Source organism: Haemaphysalis longicornis, unplaced genomic scaffold (assembly GCF_048455015.1).
Source record: "Haemaphysalis longicornis isolate Haplotype H1 unplaced genomic scaffold, Haemaphysalis longicornis Haplotype H1 scaffold_8, whole genome shotgun sequence".
Taxonomy (NCBI): Eukaryota; Metazoa; Arthropoda; class Arachnida; order Ixodida; family Ixodidae; genus Haemaphysalis; species Haemaphysalis longicornis.
Genome location: NW_027526445.1, coordinates 25,881,871 through 25,899,681, shown reverse-complemented (window position 1 = coordinate 25,899,681; position 17,811 = coordinate 25,881,871). Strand labels below are relative to the sequence as shown.

The 17,811-nt window shown below is 47.6% G+C and overlaps 1 protein-coding gene across 1 annotated transcript in view; it reads right to left on the bottom strand.

Moving 5' to 3' along the window:
• Positions 1-17,811, bottom strand: part of LOC144148778 (uncharacterized) — an 81,285-nt gene that overhangs the window by 33,022 nt on the left and 30,452 nt on the right. Inside the window, exons 3-6 of the mRNA XM_077680291.1 lie at positions 11,740-11,862; positions 4,347-4,474; positions 3,236-3,282; positions 1,883-2,019 (exon numbers count right to left, since the gene is read on the bottom strand). Coding sequence (XP_077536417.1) covers positions 1,883-2,019; positions 3,236-3,282; positions 4,347-4,474; positions 11,740-11,862 — 435 coding nt within the window. The remainder of the gene's footprint in view (positions 1-1,882; positions 2,020-3,235; positions 3,283-4,346; positions 4,475-11,739; positions 11,863-17,811) is intronic.

Genomic DNA, 17,811 nt, shown 5'->3' with positions numbered 1-17,811 from the left:
GACGGCCGTTTTTCACACAGTCGGCCATTTAGGACATTCACTTTAAAATCGGGAGCTCTCTGTGCTATATCTAACACCAATAACTGGTACTAATAATCAAGCGTAAACTTTGAGGGCTTGCAAAGTTCAAATGTTGTGCAGCAAAGCTGCAAAGGCAGCATAGTCCCCACATCTTTTACTTTCACTACCAAAGCTGCATGCACTGCAAAGTACACACAAAAAAGATGCCTCACCTCGTAATTGCGGCGAGAAGCTTTAGAACGGAAACAGCAGTAAATACGCTTAGAAAAAACCTGCAAAAAATATTTTGGTGACCACTTTAAGGACCAGCCTGTGAACTGTTGTAAACAATGAATGTCAATTCGATTAGAGGGGAGGGCTAAACCAACTAAGAGTAGTTTTATCTATAGTGCCGTGGGCCAAGCATACACAGTACTATGCATTCTTTTTGGGAAAACACACACATGTCGACCTATTGTTGGCTCCTTCTTAGTGCAAACGTAGACCTTAATTAGATGATTTCTCATCAGATCACGGAAACGCATGGTCTTTATCCCTGGTATGTCACAAAAAAGTGAGCTAGGGCACTGCTCAGTTGAGTGGACAGCGTGGCCATACTTTGGGCAGACCCATCAGACAGCACCACATTTCATGCCAGGAGTGCCAACGCGGATCAACCCGTGAGAGACAGGTTCTGGTGAGAGACAACAATGCGAGAACAACTCAACCCAGACACTTGCAGTAAATTGCAAATGCCCCCGAGCCCCAAGCTGACATGCCGGGGAAGGGCGTCGGTACACCGTACTACCAACTACTGCATGTCTGCTTAATGGTAAATCTCACCGTGCTGCTCACATTGTCAGTGCATTGGGAGCTAGCGCTGCGGGATGTTCCTGGCAGCATGCTATGCCACCGTACCAAACATATATTTCGAAATCTGAATGCAAGGTTCAACCTCACTGAAGCGCTTGCCCAGCCAAGAAATTGTTCGTTGTGGAGCTGACCTTTAAATGTGCGAGCCTCACTCACGCATTGCTTAGCTCAGCTGGCGAGAAATTAGCATGTCCGGACGCTGTCAGCCCAAAGAATTACCTTCAGATAATAATAACGAAAACATTTAACATCCTAGGGCCTTCATGCGGCCATCATAGGGCTACTCATATTATAGGGTGGATTATTTTGACCATGGAGATGAAACCGTTAAGGGGCACAGGTATACAGCTTTGCTGTAAAAGTCTTGTGCCTTTAAAGCCCGAAGTGTTCTAGTGCCAGACTTTGGAAAATGAGTGTCCCGGTGGGTTCTTTTAGTACGTATTTTGCCCACGGAGATTAAATATTCTAGCATGAGGCGGTGGAAAACGAGTGTCTTGGTGTGTCATTCTTTTAGCACGCGTTGCATTCTAATGCTAGGCGTTGGAAAACGAGTGCACCGTTGTTTTAGTACAGTATACGCGACACGACGACAGGAGGCGCTGACAGCCCGAGCCCCTAAGGTGCTTTGCCCCTAAGAATGGGCAGGGACAATTAACACACAGACGTTACACCTTAGCTATGCGGTGCTTCATAGTTGGACGCCCATGAACCAGTTTAGACCACACGAGGGTCATAAACATACTTGAAATCTCGTAGACGCGGGAATTTATGTTTACCGCCTATGTAACCTATGTTAAAAGTACAGCCACTTCCGCTGGGAAAGAAACTCATGGTTTTACAGCCCCAAGTTGCTGCTGAATTTTTTGTTCTCACAGTTTTCAGTGTCCGTGCTGGTAATTGCTGAATATTCTTGCACGGCCTTACAGACTCCGAGCACTGAAAACAACCTCCCTACAACTAAAAACAAAAAGTGAGACACAGCAAACGTCCCCCGTAGCAGTTGCCGTACCCTGACTGCGACCACAGCCGCATTGTTGTCAGACATTTCTTGTGAAGGTGCAGGTGACTGCAGCTGTGATGCAGTAGCCGGAATGCTGTCAAACATTTCTTGTGAAAGTGCAGGTGACTGCAGCTGTGATGCAGTATCTGCAAAATGAGAAGCAAGGCGACGTGCATTAGTAGAAGTCCCCCCCCCCCCCCGAAACCTTCTGGTACCCTAACCATACTACACAATGCTGACAAAAGAACTTGCACACATTCGAAAAGCTTTCAGCCTTTTTTACACTTGTGCAATAGAGAATGTCACCTCAGTTGCGTCTAAAGAGTACGCTCAGCTTATCATTACAGCTGCGGCAATTGGCCCTTTGTTTTGGATACAGCATAATCTTTATGGTCAACCTGGTATCCCAGGTAACTGTAGGCATTTTTTCACATCCCAAGCCGATCACTTACTGTGACGGCGCAGAGCAGCCGTCGGGGAAAAAAGAGATCGGCCAGGGCCGCAGACACGACTCAACGCTTCCACAGTCAGACAAGAACTGTTTATTTCTCGCTCCAAGCACACGAGGGCCGAGCACCCCGCGGTCGTAAGCACGGAATCGGGTGCTCACAGTCACAGTCGCACGTAAACGCGCCGAAAAGCACGTACGTTACATAAACACAGTGCGCCACGCCACACTTACATTGTCCACTGGTTTCGTGGATCGTGACATAGGTGATTTTTACCAGCTCATCTCAAAAGGTTTTGGGGAGGGTGCTCAAACCAACTCAAAATCTCCCTTTCGCAGTTTTGGAAGAGCACTGAAGAGTATATTGGGACTATGTATAGGAACACATTGTTTCGGAAACCTGCTGAAACCACTGCACCAAGGAAAATGGCTGCCACGAGCCACACTACAGCTGGTGCCATGTACATGAGCCCTCAGCATGCCAACTGTTTACCATGACTGCACTATCCAATTGAACACGCTTAGTCCGAAACAGGCCCAATTGCACACGAAGATGTTTATTTTTTGTTGTTATTATTACTTAGCAACAGGGACTGGCTCACTCAGCTACACTTTAGCACCCTGCTTGGGCAGGTGTCAATGGGAATTCCTAAAATGCCCTGGCGGGCACCAAATCTTGCGTGTCAAAATAGTTCAGCCTCAGCAGGCACTGCGCGCTACCCCCAATTCCACTCGCTGAGCAGTAGGCTACAGGGATTTCACATTGTCAGGCACAGCTGTTGGTAGAACACTGTGCAGCCAGCAGTTCCAGCAGTGCATGTCCTAGCTAAAAGGGTCTCATACATGCTCACAACAAAAATAAGGCGAGAGCTGGAAAAAAAGCAGCATGAGAGAAAATGAAAAAAAAAGCTCACCAATCCTGCTGCTGCCTGCATCGCTGCTTATTTTGAAGTTGATCTCCCTGAAATGTGCATAAGGGCAAGGCTTGCATCAGTAACGCCATGCTTTAAGTCTGTCAAACAGCTCCGGGGTTGCATATTTGTGCATGTTGTTGTGCATAAGCACGATGCCTGTCACAAACATAATTTATGGTCCCACAGAATTAGTGATCACAGTCTAGCCCTACGGTGGAGACGGAGAAGTCACCACTGCAAAATTTATCGCACGTTAACGCAATAACCAGGGAATGCATTTTGCTCGAGCGTCTAACCTGCAGGCAACAGTAATGCCGCATTTGCAAACAATTGAAGAAGTTTATTTGAACACACCACGTAGACTCGTTGGCCGCAACTACTACTGTGGACACCGGTGATTGAAAGAGAAGAAAGTGCAGTTGGCAGCTGCCAGATACAAAACGGTAATCCTATGATGAGCGTAGCGATTAGAAGGCACTGGCCACACAGCCTTACTATTAGTGAGTTTTGCTAAGCAGGTACTCCCATGTAGTGGTGCGGCAAAGTGAGATGGCAGGCGTCAGTCCACCCGGAAACAACTGGCTCTTGTGCATTATAACCACCATAAATTTATTTGATTTGTTTCACAAATCATCGATACTTCTGAGGACAAATGAAAGCAATCTTTCTTTGGTAGGAGTGAGAAAAAAAGAATGCAAGCACAAGAAATGCGCCAAGGGCAGACAGAAAATCACTCGGATTCACATATGATATGCGCTGCCAATCCGGCATTGCGAAAACTGAAAAAAAAAGAAAAAAAGCTGTCCTTTTAGGTTAGTTATCGCATTACTCTGATAGACCGCTCCTATAGCAAAAACATGTGCCCCACATCACACAAATAATGCGCAATACAAACTTTCTGGAAGTAAAATAATGCGGCACAACAAACATGGCCCTTTGGTCGGCAGACATCGAATATTGCACCGCAGATGTGTATTTATTTAGACATGCCGGTATTCTATGGGTGTTCCTTTCTCCTTGGGCTACTCAAATGCACAATTGGCGCAGCACTTTTATCACTGACATATGCATCACGCTGTAAATATCGCCCCCTACGGTACTTTCCACGCACCCTTTTATGGGTAATTTCCCAATGGATGTTCCAGAAGCCGCTTCTGGAGACTTCAACAGAGAGGCCAGTGCTTCCACAGATAGGTCAGGCGGCAGCGTCACGCCTATTTGAACAGTCCCTTCTGGTGTCTGGAAACCATTCAGAACAGCAATCGTACGATGACCTTCAAAACAAAAGTTTGCGGATGAAAATACAACAAGCCTTCAATTCACAAAGCCTCTGTCCCTAGCTGCAAAAAATATTCGGCCACCTTTGCTATTAACATGTGAAGACTGAGGAAACAGCAGGGATGGCGGTCTTCACTTGCTTTAACTTCGCTTTTCTCAGGCCTTTAAGGGGCCATGCCGACAAAACAAGATTGCTCGTTAGAATCACACTGACACCACTTCTAACGCACACTTCGCTCAAATAAGCTATGTAATGAGGAAAAAAGGGAACGGCCATGCGACTGACTAACTCATTTCCGCACTAGAATGTATGAAGCCATATGCCCTGGCTGAGGCCATCGAGTTTCATACAATAACAACTATAGAGGAGTCTGGTGCTACGATTGTCTGTTGAGATGGGCGTGATGGGTAGTTCTGGATACGGATTGGCGCTCGGTGACTTGCGGACGTTACTATGGATTCGATGATGCAGACAGTTTCATTTTCGTTTTGGACTTTTATGAACGCATTTGCCTACGCGGGGTGTTGAAAGAAGAGTTCGAAAATACATTTCTCCTTGAACTAAATGCTGCATGTGGACTGACGCCGCCCTGAGTGGAAATGTTTTATAACCCATAGTTGCGAATCGGATGGGTTATCAATTCATTGCCGCACAGCGTGCACGAAAATACAAATGATGGCGCTCTTTACGCCGAAGTTGCCTGCGAATTAGGAGTTACGGCGGTGCTCGTTGTCGAAGCTGAGGACAGTTTCGAATCGCTTGGAACAGCCACACCTTTCATGCGAACGCCGGCTCCTACGGCGTAGACCAGCAGTACCGGTGGCTGATAGGAAAGCAGCTTGATGAATGCCACTAATTCAGGCTAGAATAACTTCTCCAAAGGTAATAGGTTTCTTTTTTAGGAACGCAAAACTTTTCTTAGTATTCCAAACTACAACAAGCACCGAAACTTTTACAAATAGTTTTTAAAGAAGTCCGCGTCCTGCTGTAGTTGGCGGCTAATGGCAAACATGTTCCACAAACTTCCTCGACTGCACTTCTGCTTTTTATTTAAACGCGCCGTTTTATTTCGTACAAAATGAGTTTTTTGTCACGAACTTTCTTGTTCGTCATGTAATTCGTAAACGGTGAACCGGGCAATAAGAGTTTTTTGTCAAAAAACACAATTCAGGCAGCCATAGGCCCGTTTCGATCCTACACATTCCGGTTCCAGAACTACCCATCATTCCCATTGAAGCGTAAGCGCCGCCGCGGTGTTCGCGTTGACACTAGTGCTAGTTTCCCCTCGAGTTATTATTGCATGAAACTCTATGGCTGAGGCCAGATAAAGCAAACACAAGTATGGCAGGGCTTATAAGCTTGCAGAACGACCTATTTTCCCTTAAGCGTAATGCATATTTATTTTATAGCAGGAAGAATGGTGGGGTGAAACAATGAAGTTACGAGCAAACATAAAAGTACCGGTGCATACTGCTGTTGGTACTGCGGCACTATTCTTGTTATAGCTGCACAGTAGTCCGGCGCATTGGGATTGTCTCTGACGACACTCGCCAATGAGTGTAAGTGACATTGTACGATGCGGCCCTATCTGCCGAACATACCGCATGTTTCACGACACGATTACTACCTACCACAACAAAAACACTCCAGGTGTAAATACAGTCACAAACAAAGAAAAGGCGAAAAGCGGTGCGGAACAGTATGGTGACACCATCTAGGAGAACTGACGGTAAACAAGAATCCGCAGTATCAACACAGCGTGCCTCCACTCTATCCTGGCCATGCTGCAGACCGCTGCAGGCTGAACAACGCACTTGAAATTTGTTTGAATACCCGTACATGTGACCTTAAGGCAGACGTCACGAAACACAATTTGACGGGATTGATTGATTGATAAATCTTTATTTGCGAGCCTGAGGCGCAGATGTTAGGGCGCCCGCCTGGTGGAGGGCATCCTTAGTCCAGGATACCCTGGCTGCGGCTGGCTGTCCGGGCCCTGGTCACCAGGTCTTGCTGGATCCTGAGGTCCGGGCTAGTCAGGCAAGCCATCCACTGCTCATAGGATGGGGTGGGGTTGGGAGGGAGGTGCGGGGTTCTTTGACACTCCCATACCTGATGATATAGGGTGCCAGGAGGACAGAAATTACAGGTGGCGGGGTATTGAGTTGGGTAAATGGCGTGAAGAAGGGTGCTGTGGGGATATGTATTTGTCTGAAGTCTTCTCAGGGTGGTGGCTTCATCTCTGGGTAGTCTTGGGTGCGGGTCCGGGTATTATCTTCGGTCGAGACGGTAGTGGGCTAAAATTTCAGCGTAATTCGTGAGGGGGTCCATTTTGGGGGCAAAAAGCGAAGTTGTTCCCTCTTGGGTAATGGACCGGTGTATATGCGCGCGGGCAGCGGCATGTGCCGCCTCATTACCTTGGAGGAATTCATGTCCAGGTACCCAGACGAGGTGTACCTCGGGGAGTCTGGGGATGCTCTTGAGGATGTTAAGCGCAGTGTTGGAAATGCGTCCCCGTAGGTAATTACGGCAAGCTGCCTGGGAGTCTGTCAGCACTGTGATGGCGTCGTCACCCGTCGTGGCGGCTAGGGCAATTGCAACCTCCTCGGCAGCCTCTGCAGATGTTGTGCGGACTGTGAGAGCGGTTATTTCATGCCCTGCTGCATTTGTTACACACACAGCATGGGCTGGCCGATGCGGATACGGGGACGCGTCAGTGTATCGTGCAATTTGGCTATCACCATATTTAGCGCACATAGCTTGCACTCTAGCGATGCGTCGAGCCTTATTGTGAACCGGATCCATGTTTCTCGGAATCCGGGCTATACGAATGGCTTCTCGTACGTGCAGTGGCATTCGTTCTTTATGCTCTTGAAGGGGGGGTGTCGAATAGCCTAACCTTCTCAGCGTGGCCCGTCCGGTCGGTGTTAGTTTTAGGCGTTCTAACTGGGAGATGTGATGCGCCTCTTGTATCTCTTCCCATGTGTTATGGATTCCTAGACGCAACAAATTCTTGGTTGATGTCTTTGGAGGTAGGCCTAAGCCAGTCTTGTACGCCTGGCGGAGCAAAATGTTAAGCCTTGCTCTTTCACTCGCTTTGAGGGCCAAATATGGTGTGCCGTATGCGACCCGGCTAATGAGTACGGCTTGAACAATGCGTAATGTATCAGACTCTTGCATTCCGAATCTTCGATTGGATACACGATGTATTAGGTGAATGAGTTGGGAGAGCGTTCGTTGCAGCGATGCGATCGTATGGAGACCTGAACCGTTTTTCGGAATCGTGAGACCCAAGATGCGGAGATGGGCAACATTGGGGACTGGGTTTCCTGCAATTGTGAGCGCCGGATCCGGGATGCTTTGTTTGCGATGTTGCGCTGTCTTGGTGCAGAGAGTAAGGAGGGCCGATTTTTCCGAAGCACACTCAAGGCCCCGGGCGCTTAGATACTGCTGTGCTTCTTCGATAGCGCTTTGCATGGCGTCTTGTTGCTCGCCCATGGACCCCGTAGGGGTCCATAGGGTGAGGTCATCCGCGTAAAGCGCATGCCTCAGATGTGGGATATTTTCCAACAGAGGGGGAAGGTCCTTCATAGCGATGTTAAACAGAAGTGGTGATATGACGGAGCCTTGAGGGGTGCCTTTAGGAATGGTCTTGAATGTGGTGGAGCGGAGATATCCTATGCCGATGGTTGCAGTACGACCGGAGAGGAATGCCGCGACATAGTCGTAGATTCGCTGTCCACAATCAATCGAAGTTAGTCCCTGAAGGATGGAGCTGTGGGAGACGTTGTCGAAAGCCCCCTTGATATCCAGGGTGAGGATGCAACGCTTGTGTGTGCTGGTGAGCCGATCAATTATTTCTTCTTTCAGTTGCAAGAGGATATCTTGGGTAGAAAGATTTTGTCGGAAGCCGTACATTGTGGTTGGAAAATGGCCGCTGTCTTCGATATAGGGAGATAAACGGTTTTGCACCATATGTTCAAGGAGCTTTCCCACAGAAGACGTAAGGGAGATGGGTCGTAGGTTAGTGGCAGCAAGCGGTTTTCCAGGTTTAGGTATTAGAGTGATGTCGGCATGCTTCCACTGGGGGGGGGGGGCAACGTGCCGGCAATCCAATGCTCGTTCATATAGTCTAGGAGAACCTCTAGCGCAGGAACGTCGAGGTTCCGGAGCAACTTATTAGAAATCTTGTCATTGCCTGGCGCGGTGTTTCTGGTTAAATGGTGAACCGCTGCTTCCATCTTCACAAGCGTGAAAGGGGCATCCATTTCAGGATTGGGAGCACCCGTGTACGGGTGGTGGGGAGGCTGGGTCTTGTCGCTCCTATATTGCCAAGGTTTCGTGATCTCCTCAAGGAGATCTTCTTCTGTGCCGTGGCAATTGTGAATAAGCCGTCTGAGCTGATGTGCCGTGGCCGATCTAGATTCTTTGTTCCCCATAAGAGACCGAAGCAGGTGCCATGTGCGTCGGGTGCCGAGGGTACCTTGTAACTGCGTGCAGAACTGCGACCAGTTTTGCTGGCTGAGTTGTCTGGCATACGACGCCGCTGCTTGAATCACAATTTTAACTTCAATTGATTAATTTCTCAGGGAATACCGCATCACTTGCTGCCAGAAAAGCGCTGGGGGCAATATAAGACAAAATCTTTCGAATAAAACAAACTTGTATTTTGTCTACATGGCCCCTCTAAGAGAAAGATAGTAAAAAGCAAAGCTTTCTTTATGCAGACTGAGTTAAATAAAAGTCCACAATCTACCCTCCTAAAGTCCAAAATCCAAACTGTCAAAGTGGAAGCCAAAGTACACTTCAAATCAGCCAAATTCCAAAGTGCTACAAACCGTGCTACAAACCTAGAGGAAATGCTGTGCGCCCAAATGTGATGGTAGCGCAATCGGCCAGACGAAATTACAATGATGCGAGGGACACAGGCTCGATTTTTCCCGCGGGAAGCATTTTTTTCTTTCTACTTCACTCCGTACCCTATGGGCCTTTGGGGTGGACACCTGCTCCGCACACCTGCTCAGGGGGTCTTTCCTACTTGCCACTTTGCCTCACACTCCTTGGCCGAGCATTTTCCCCCCTTCTCGACTTTGCCAAACGGAATTTCCGATTAATAATCCGTACAGACAGAGGGGAGCTCGAACAGCTCCACTGTTGAAACAAAACAAAAACAAACAAGACTTATTTAAAGAACGCTGAAACGAAAACAGGATAAGCAGCGTGCTGCGACTGACTGACTGAAGCAGATTTTATATTTAAATGCTGCGTACAAGTTGTACGTTTACCCGATGCTGTCATTCTACTGTTTCTGTGCAAGACATACGATCACTAGTGGATGGCCACATTAGTAAAAAATGTGTCGCCCTTGTCAGGTCATAGACTCAACACAGGCTCATGAACCCTCACACACCGATGCCCCTGTTCGCAATTGATCACTACAGCCTATAAGCCAAGTGGCGAACCAGCTTTCCTATGCAGAAAAGGACGAAAACACTAAACATTGAGTGAACTTTTTTTCATTTTAAGCAGGGCCCCTTTTCTCCCTTCCCCATACGGTTACCTAGCTGAAAAAAAAACAGACATGCACACATCTGCAGTGCTGCCTGTTTTTACATTCGTGTCAGTCGTAAATGCTTATACCCGCGCCCATTCCTGCACTGGTGCTCTTGTATCCACGCATCCACCAGTACGCACATGCATTCTGCCCGATGTGTGGGTACTGCACAGGCTTGTTCTGGACAAAGATGGGAAAGGTGGCACTTGCCTTCTCAAATATTGTTAAAAGACAGCACTGGTGCCACATTACTTTCATGTGAGATGGCCCTTACGTAAACACAATCACTAGATGGAAATGTGTGAAACAAGACTTATTTATTAACAAACCAACTGCTCATAAGGTACTAGTAATAAACACACTACAATTTTGTTCTACAAAAAAACTGTACTTTTCATGCGAGCCTTTTCTTTCACTGGAAACGAAAGGAAATTTTTATTCGGAAATTAGAGTTTCCTCTCGGTTTTTGGCACACCACGGTGTGATTCCACAAATGCTAACTGAGGCACATGCCACTGCTACCTGGTTGCAGAAGTGATTTTGACCCTACAAGGCTGCAAGAGGCTGCGAACAGTTCAGCATGCAAATAGTGAACCCACACGTCTTTTTTTTTGCAGCAGGACCTCCACTCGCTGTGATGCGCCCTCTGCCCACTTGTCACTTTCGCAAAAACAGAAAATCCAAAATCTAATGGTTGGAATGTAAAATAAGCCACAACACAAGAAGCCGCCATGCGTTACAAATTATTTTTCCTCTGAAATAAACCTTGCATGAATGACCCCGCCAGAAATTTCGCAGCCGTGACTCTGGGCGTTTCTATGTGCTCTCTACCCCACTTGTCACTTCCAAAAGAAAATATTAAACTTACTTGCTTCTTGCCTGACTAGCCTTTCGAATGTAAAATTACCCACTACACAATGAACCTTATTTCGCTCTGAGGTAAGACTTGTAGAAATGGCGCTACCGAAACTTTTTAGCAGCAGTACCTCTAGTTGGTCACTGCTATATGCCCTTACTTGTTGCTTCTACAAGAAAACAAATAAAACCAAAATGTTGCCTTGGTCACCTTTGGTGTGTAACATTACCCACCACACAATCACCGCTATGCATTACACCTTTTTCCGCTCTGAAATAGGAATTGTATGGATGACCCCACCAGAACTTTCTTTAGTAGCAGGGTCTCTGGTCGCTGCTATGTGGCCTCTACCTCACTTGTCGCTTACACAAGGAAACGTAAATGTATATGAAACGTAAATGTTGCATCACTGGCTTTTGGAACGTGAAGAGTAGCCACAACACAAGCACAGCGCACTTTTTTATTTTCGCTCTAATATGAACAGTGTGACTGGCGCCATCAGCAGTTTTTTTACAGCAGGGCCTCTGTTCCCTTCAAATTCCCCTACCTCACTTGTCATTTCCACACGAAAATGTGAAACCAAAATGTTGCCTCACTGGCCTGTAGACGTACGAGTAAACCACAAGCACAGTTAGATACAGCTAAAGTTGGATGCCACAGTGTGCAATCATGGCCAATACCAACCCGCATAATTGACCGTGTAACATCCGCATATCAATCCACCCACATCCGCATATCGATGCATACCTTCACTCTTCGAGCGTTACCTTTTTGATGGGCTCGTGGTTCGGCCTTGTCAGGTTTGGAACACTTACAATTTCAACGCCACAGTGCCCGCTGTCATTCTCTTCGAAACGTGTTTGCTTCGGACCACAAAACTCTCCTGGGTGGCTTTCCTCTCCGGAGTGTGCCGACTTTCTCTTGTTCCTCCCTGAGCCCTGCACCACAAATTCACTCATTTAACAGAAACCCCCAGGTGTGAACAAGTCTGCACGGGTTAACACGAGGAACCAAAAGGGTCATTCTGGCAACAAATTCCACTAAAATCTGAACTGGTGCCACAAGCTGTCTGCAAGTAAAAGCAAATGTTGCGACCGGTAGGTTGATCCTGGCCAGTTAATGCAGAGGAAAGAAACAATTACCGGTGAACCTTCATTACTCGTATATTACTTAGGCAACCACACAAGAAAATCACATACAGAACTGGCACTTGCTTCTACTTCTCGGAGTGCGTGGGTTTTGGTGGTGTGCAGTTTGAAAAGTTCTGAGACGTCGCTGTTACCAATGACATGGTAACCAAAAGAAATGCAACTGCACAATATACTCCTCTGAAAGGGTTTAGTTAGCCGAAAGGGGGAGGTCCCTCTCTCTCTCTCTCTCTGCGGCCGCGCTTTTCCCCGCTTCTGGAGGATGACGGTGGGTGGCGCTGCCGAATCCCTGAAGTTCCGGGCGGCCTGCTCCGGGCGGGAGACGTAGGGAGGGCCTCTTTGAATACCAGCCATCATCGGGAGTGGCCGTAAGTACGTGTTGCTCCTTTTTCGGCCTTCCTTTGTTCGCCCTCGCACCTGTTTCTCCCGTCCTGGCTAAGGTGGTCTTGGCGGTGGTAGAGCGACGCGCCCGATGTCCCTTATTGCAGTGCAATAAATGTCAGGGTTGGCGATTTCTGTGTCCTATATTCCTTGCTGTTCCGTGGCGGCGCTCAGTGGAGCTAGCCTTGCGGCCGAATCTCGAGTGTCGAGCTAGGTCGCTGTAAGAACCCTGGTCCCCACAACAGTTAGTTACCTGAGCCCTAAAAAGTAACTCTGTACGGTAACAGTTACAGAGTTTCCAAAAGTAACTTGTTAAAGTACAGTTGCTGTGAAAAAGTAACGTCGTTACTTTTCCGTTACTGCATAAAACTTAGCAATACATCTCAGACCAAGCGATCAGGCTCATTTAATAAGAACTTACGAAAGCATGCGGGTAGTCGAAATTGCCCGTCGTAAGTCCCTAGAGAGAGAGAGAGAGAGCTCTTTATTAGATGAAAGCAGAGAGGTTTGCCGGCATGTTACCGCCTGCATGCTACTCTGCGGGGATGGGGAGAAGGGAGTAAAGGCCCTAAAAGAAGTAGGGCAGAAGAAAGATGGGAAAAGAAGAGATTAAAAGAAAAGTGAACACGAAGCTTTGCGTGGTGACTTAAAAGTCCACACGATCTGACACGTAAATTTCTAAATTGTCTCTGCGAGGCCGATTCCGTGTAAATAGTCAAATAAAGCAGCCAACACTTTTCTCTGGGACGATGGAGAGGGCCAGGGTCCACGAAGGGAACCTTAAAGGGAGAACACTCAGTCCCAACACCAACAATCATTGTGTGCGCCTCTCTTTTGGTTGTATAGACTTTTTGGTTGATGCGCCCTTGGTGTTTCTAAGGGTGCCCCGTTTTGTGGGCTTCTTGGAGTGGTATTCCTTGACAAGGATAGGTCAGCTTCCTCATCGGCGAAGGCGTAATTGCCAGCTTTTTTTAACAACGAAGGTGTTAAGCGAATCGTAATTTTTTTGTGTCAACAGGTAAACTAGCAAGAAATTGGCGAGCACGCGCACATGAACGCGCACCTCGCGGCGACCGACCGGCAGTTATGAAAACCAAAAAAAAATGCCTAGCGCTAGATGTGTATACCACACGACGACCACGCAGCGTCCCCTGCGCACGTTTGTTCAGCCAAGCATACCCACTTAGGGATATCTGTCAAGATAACAGTGACGGGTCGTCAGTTAAGAAAATCAAGAAAATATCGAGCGACTGTGTGTGCGTGCCTCGCAGTGACCGCCACCGTCCCCTGCTAACGTCTGTCAAGCCAATCATACCCACTTCGGAAGATTGGCCAAGATTTTCAAAAAGAAAAAAAACTCCAGGGTTAGCCGTAATCGTGGCAACACTTGCCCGGAACGAGAAAGACACGTCAAAGCGTACGCCCCTCCAAGGTGATGTCTAATGATTATCACTTCCAAAAGAATGAAGGAAGCTCAGACTTACAGCAACAACGATGGAGTAAAGGTTGTTGCGGCAAGGAATAAGCAAATGGGAATAAGCAAATCGTGGACTTTCATGATGGTCATGAAGGTTGCGTAAGCTTCGGTACCTTCACGTCTTACGTGTGAGTGTCAGCTTCTGTCATTTTTTTAATTTTGTTTCGCCCAAATCAAGATGTAGGGGCCGTCTGACTCTGTCAAAAGGTCAGCGAGCCGTGCAGTAGCGCAGTCAAGCCAAGTCATTTCCTTCTGACGTCACACGAAAACGCCACAGCAAATGGGCGAGGATGCAGAGAGGAGCACAGCACTTTTGAATTGCTTTTTCTGGTGAATTAAGTCGCGCAAATGCGGCGAGAGCGGTCGAAACATGGCCTATGGACTCCGGACTACAAATTGTGCTAGTAACCCCGCAATGTTTACAAATCACTTCAGTGTCCCTTTAGAGATTGACCCGCGACCTCGTTCGTCTGCAGGGAAGAAACTTCTCTTAGCGACCTCCTTTCTCAAATCGCGAGGGGAGTTATGTTCTAGAAAGGTGAATGGTGGAGATGATATGGGAAATAAGAATGTCCAAAGTATCCAAAAGCGCTATCTGTTCTTCGGCGTTTAGCAAGTATTGCTGTGACTGTCTTTCATAAACAAAGAAGAAACTGTAATGGCATTTCCAGTTACAGTTACTGATAAAAAAGTAACAGTGCTACAGTTACAAGTTACTTTAACTTTGAAGTAATACAGTTACGAGTTAGCGAAAGAAGTAACTAGTTACCGGTAACACGTTACTAGTAACTAGTTACTGCCCAAGACTGACAGTGATAGGATACAGAGTTGGTATTTTCCTGGCCCGATGTGATCCAAACTTGATTGCATTTGGTCACTCAATCCATTTTTTCATCAAACAAACGTGAGACTAATGCTTCGATTGATGCACACAAAAGAAGAGCGCTACTTGTACGGTCCCACAAGCTTGAGAGGGAAGTTCTAGTACGTCATCTTGCCTTTACTGCATTAAGATTTGCGCTGTTTGAATTTGTCAATGGGCCTCTCCTGGAGTACGTCACCCGGAGGCCATGACATCACGGCTAGCGCACGTGCTCGGTGCGTCTGGACGGGTGGTTGGCAAAACAATCGCACCGGTGCGTGGCGCGTATGCAGTGAACGTGTTGCAGCGCATCAGACTCTTTCGCGGCCCGCAAAATGTTAAATTTGGCTGACATTGTGGCCCCATTCGATACAGACGCGATTCCCTTCAATGCCTGCACCGGTGTACGGTGCGCTGCACCAAAGTGCTAGATTCGCCGCTGCAGAAATGGTGCCGTGCACCGCGTCGCTCGATTGCTCATGGTGCAGCCGCGGTGCCACTGCGGTGCAGAGAACTGCTGCACCTGCTACGGAGGTGGTGCAGCGGTTCGGTGCCGTGAGCGCTGGGGCATAGCGGGGTGGCAGGCGGCTCCCGGTAGTTGCGGCGACCGGGTGAAAATGCACGTCGAGCTCGAAGATACGCGGGACGAACTTCGCGTCTCCGCTGATGCGTACGGTGCGACCCAGATGGCCGTAAACATCTAGTTGTAGAGGACGACAGGCGAGGATGATTAGCAGTATACTATGCCTGCACCTTGCTCGATTGTAAACGCGCAGGGGCGCTACTGACGGTGCACCCGTGATGCACGGCACCGCGGAACCACAGCTGTGTACAGCACTGGCACCACAGAAATTTATCTGCAACGTTGCCGTGCACCGCTTCTGAATCGAATGGAGCTTGTGGATGTGCACAATGCATCGAGGCTGGCAGCCAAAGCTGCGACATGGTCTGCGCTACTTATTGGCGGTGAGATCTTTGAGTGGCGCCCCCTGGCTCTTACGTCGGCTTAGGGATTCGCGCCGCTGTCGTCTGCTGCACTCCGCTTGTGAGGGGCAACAGTGCCTGGGCTAGAAATCGCCCGCTTCGTTGCTGTAGTGCGTTAAAAAAGCGTATTTCTAGCGACGCAGTTATTTTGCCAGCTTCTGAGGCATCTGAATAATTTGAAGCTGTATCCCCCACAAGTTTGCAACACACGAAGAGATAGATAACAACTTTCTTCAGAGTATCGGTGAGAATATCGTGTGTAACTCGTCCTTTCTTGCTTATTCGCGAGGATCAGCAATCAGAGCTTCTCGATAAGTATTCACAATGCGTAGGCTTCCCTGCAGTATTTTTGCGATGCTCCTATGAAGACTCAACAGTCTAATACTACGTACCAAGCAGGGGCCTCTACACGCTCATCGCACAGCAGGAAATAAAGCGGCTTTCTCCTGTTTCTTTCGTTGTTGTGTTGTATCGGATTAATGTTTCTTGCTTTTTTTTCTGCCCAGCGCATTAATTTTTCTGCGCCGTCACCAACTTCTTATTAGGAGGTTTCGGGATGTTTGGGAGCCTCACAAAGGTCGTGTGGATATTTCCTTCATTTTGTATGGCATACATTCCCTTCTTCACAAATTGGATTGCATTACGACTGCGTGCAAGAAGGTGAATATCCGCAGCGTGCTTTGTTTATTCACATGCAAATACAATGAGAAGGTTGGTGCTACGCCACCGCGATCGCACCCTAAACAACGTGGTCCACAGTACTCGAAGGCGACTTTTGTGCTCCGAATTTCTATCGTAATTATATCGTTATCATAACGAACTGACTCTCAACTGGAACAATGATGACATGATTACGGTGTTGAAGGCATGATATACTCGCTAACTGACGTAATAAATAGTATACCTGCATATATTACAAGACTCGAAACCGAAGAATTCCAAGTAGCTCTTTATTGCTTTTCAACCCTTCCAGGCGCGAAGAACAAATCCTATTCTACTCGGGATGGTGTTCTTGAAGAAAATTACTTTTACTCTCTTGTCATGGACTGAGGACCCGGCCCACTAACCAGATCGATTTAATTGTTAAACAAAGTTTTCCCCTCCTCCTCTTGAGTGCAGTTTTCCTATAACGCATATTCGAATATCGGGAACATATGGATGTGCAAAATGTTCCGAAATATCCCTCCAGGTCTTAACAAACATATGTGTTACTATAAATTTAACGAAGACGTGACTCGTTTTGCTCAATAAACCTCCATACTGGTTAGACGCCTGGTATAGAATCACCGCGCGCGTATATACACACTGGGTTATTTGGAACTCAACCTACAGTTTTTGCAATCTATAGTGCATGTCGGCAAACTTTCATGCCTTGGCAACGTAAAGTGATGTGACACAACGCGTTCGAGCGTTCGGCAAGGTAGCAAAAACTGTTTTACCTTACATATGATTAGCGGGAATCGTGATGCCTTCTGCCAAAGCCGACAGCCCTGAAGGCCTAGAATTTGTTTTGGTCTTCCATTTTCGCTGTTGTCGGTTATTAGCAGCTGACTGTTCCTTTTGTTCGAATGCTTACATGAGAAGCTGACACCTAGCTCCGACTCTTCGCGCTCTGCACAGGACCGGCTTCGCAAGGAATGGGGTGGCGCCGGCAATGTTTCTCCCGTAGCGGTATCCAAAACTATACTTTACTTGACGCCATGAGCTGGTTTATGCGATTTTAGGCCTATTATTATGATAAAAAGTTACCCACACGCCAATTCTGGTGCGGACAAGCATCAGGCGTTGACCGAGCGAAAAGAAACAGCAGGGAGAGCGATCCTGAGTGAAGCAGACGACAAATGCGAGAATCCCTAAGCTGACGTCACAGAGGCGCGCTTCGCAGCGCCGCCTGTGTTCGCGCTCACCGCCAACAGCCACATTTTCCGTTTTTGAACTTTTGCTGTTCCTGAAAGTGCAGTCATGCTGTCTAAATTAGCCGTCCATGTTAATTAGTGCCATAAAAGGATGCCGTTTGTTAATCCTACGCACCCAT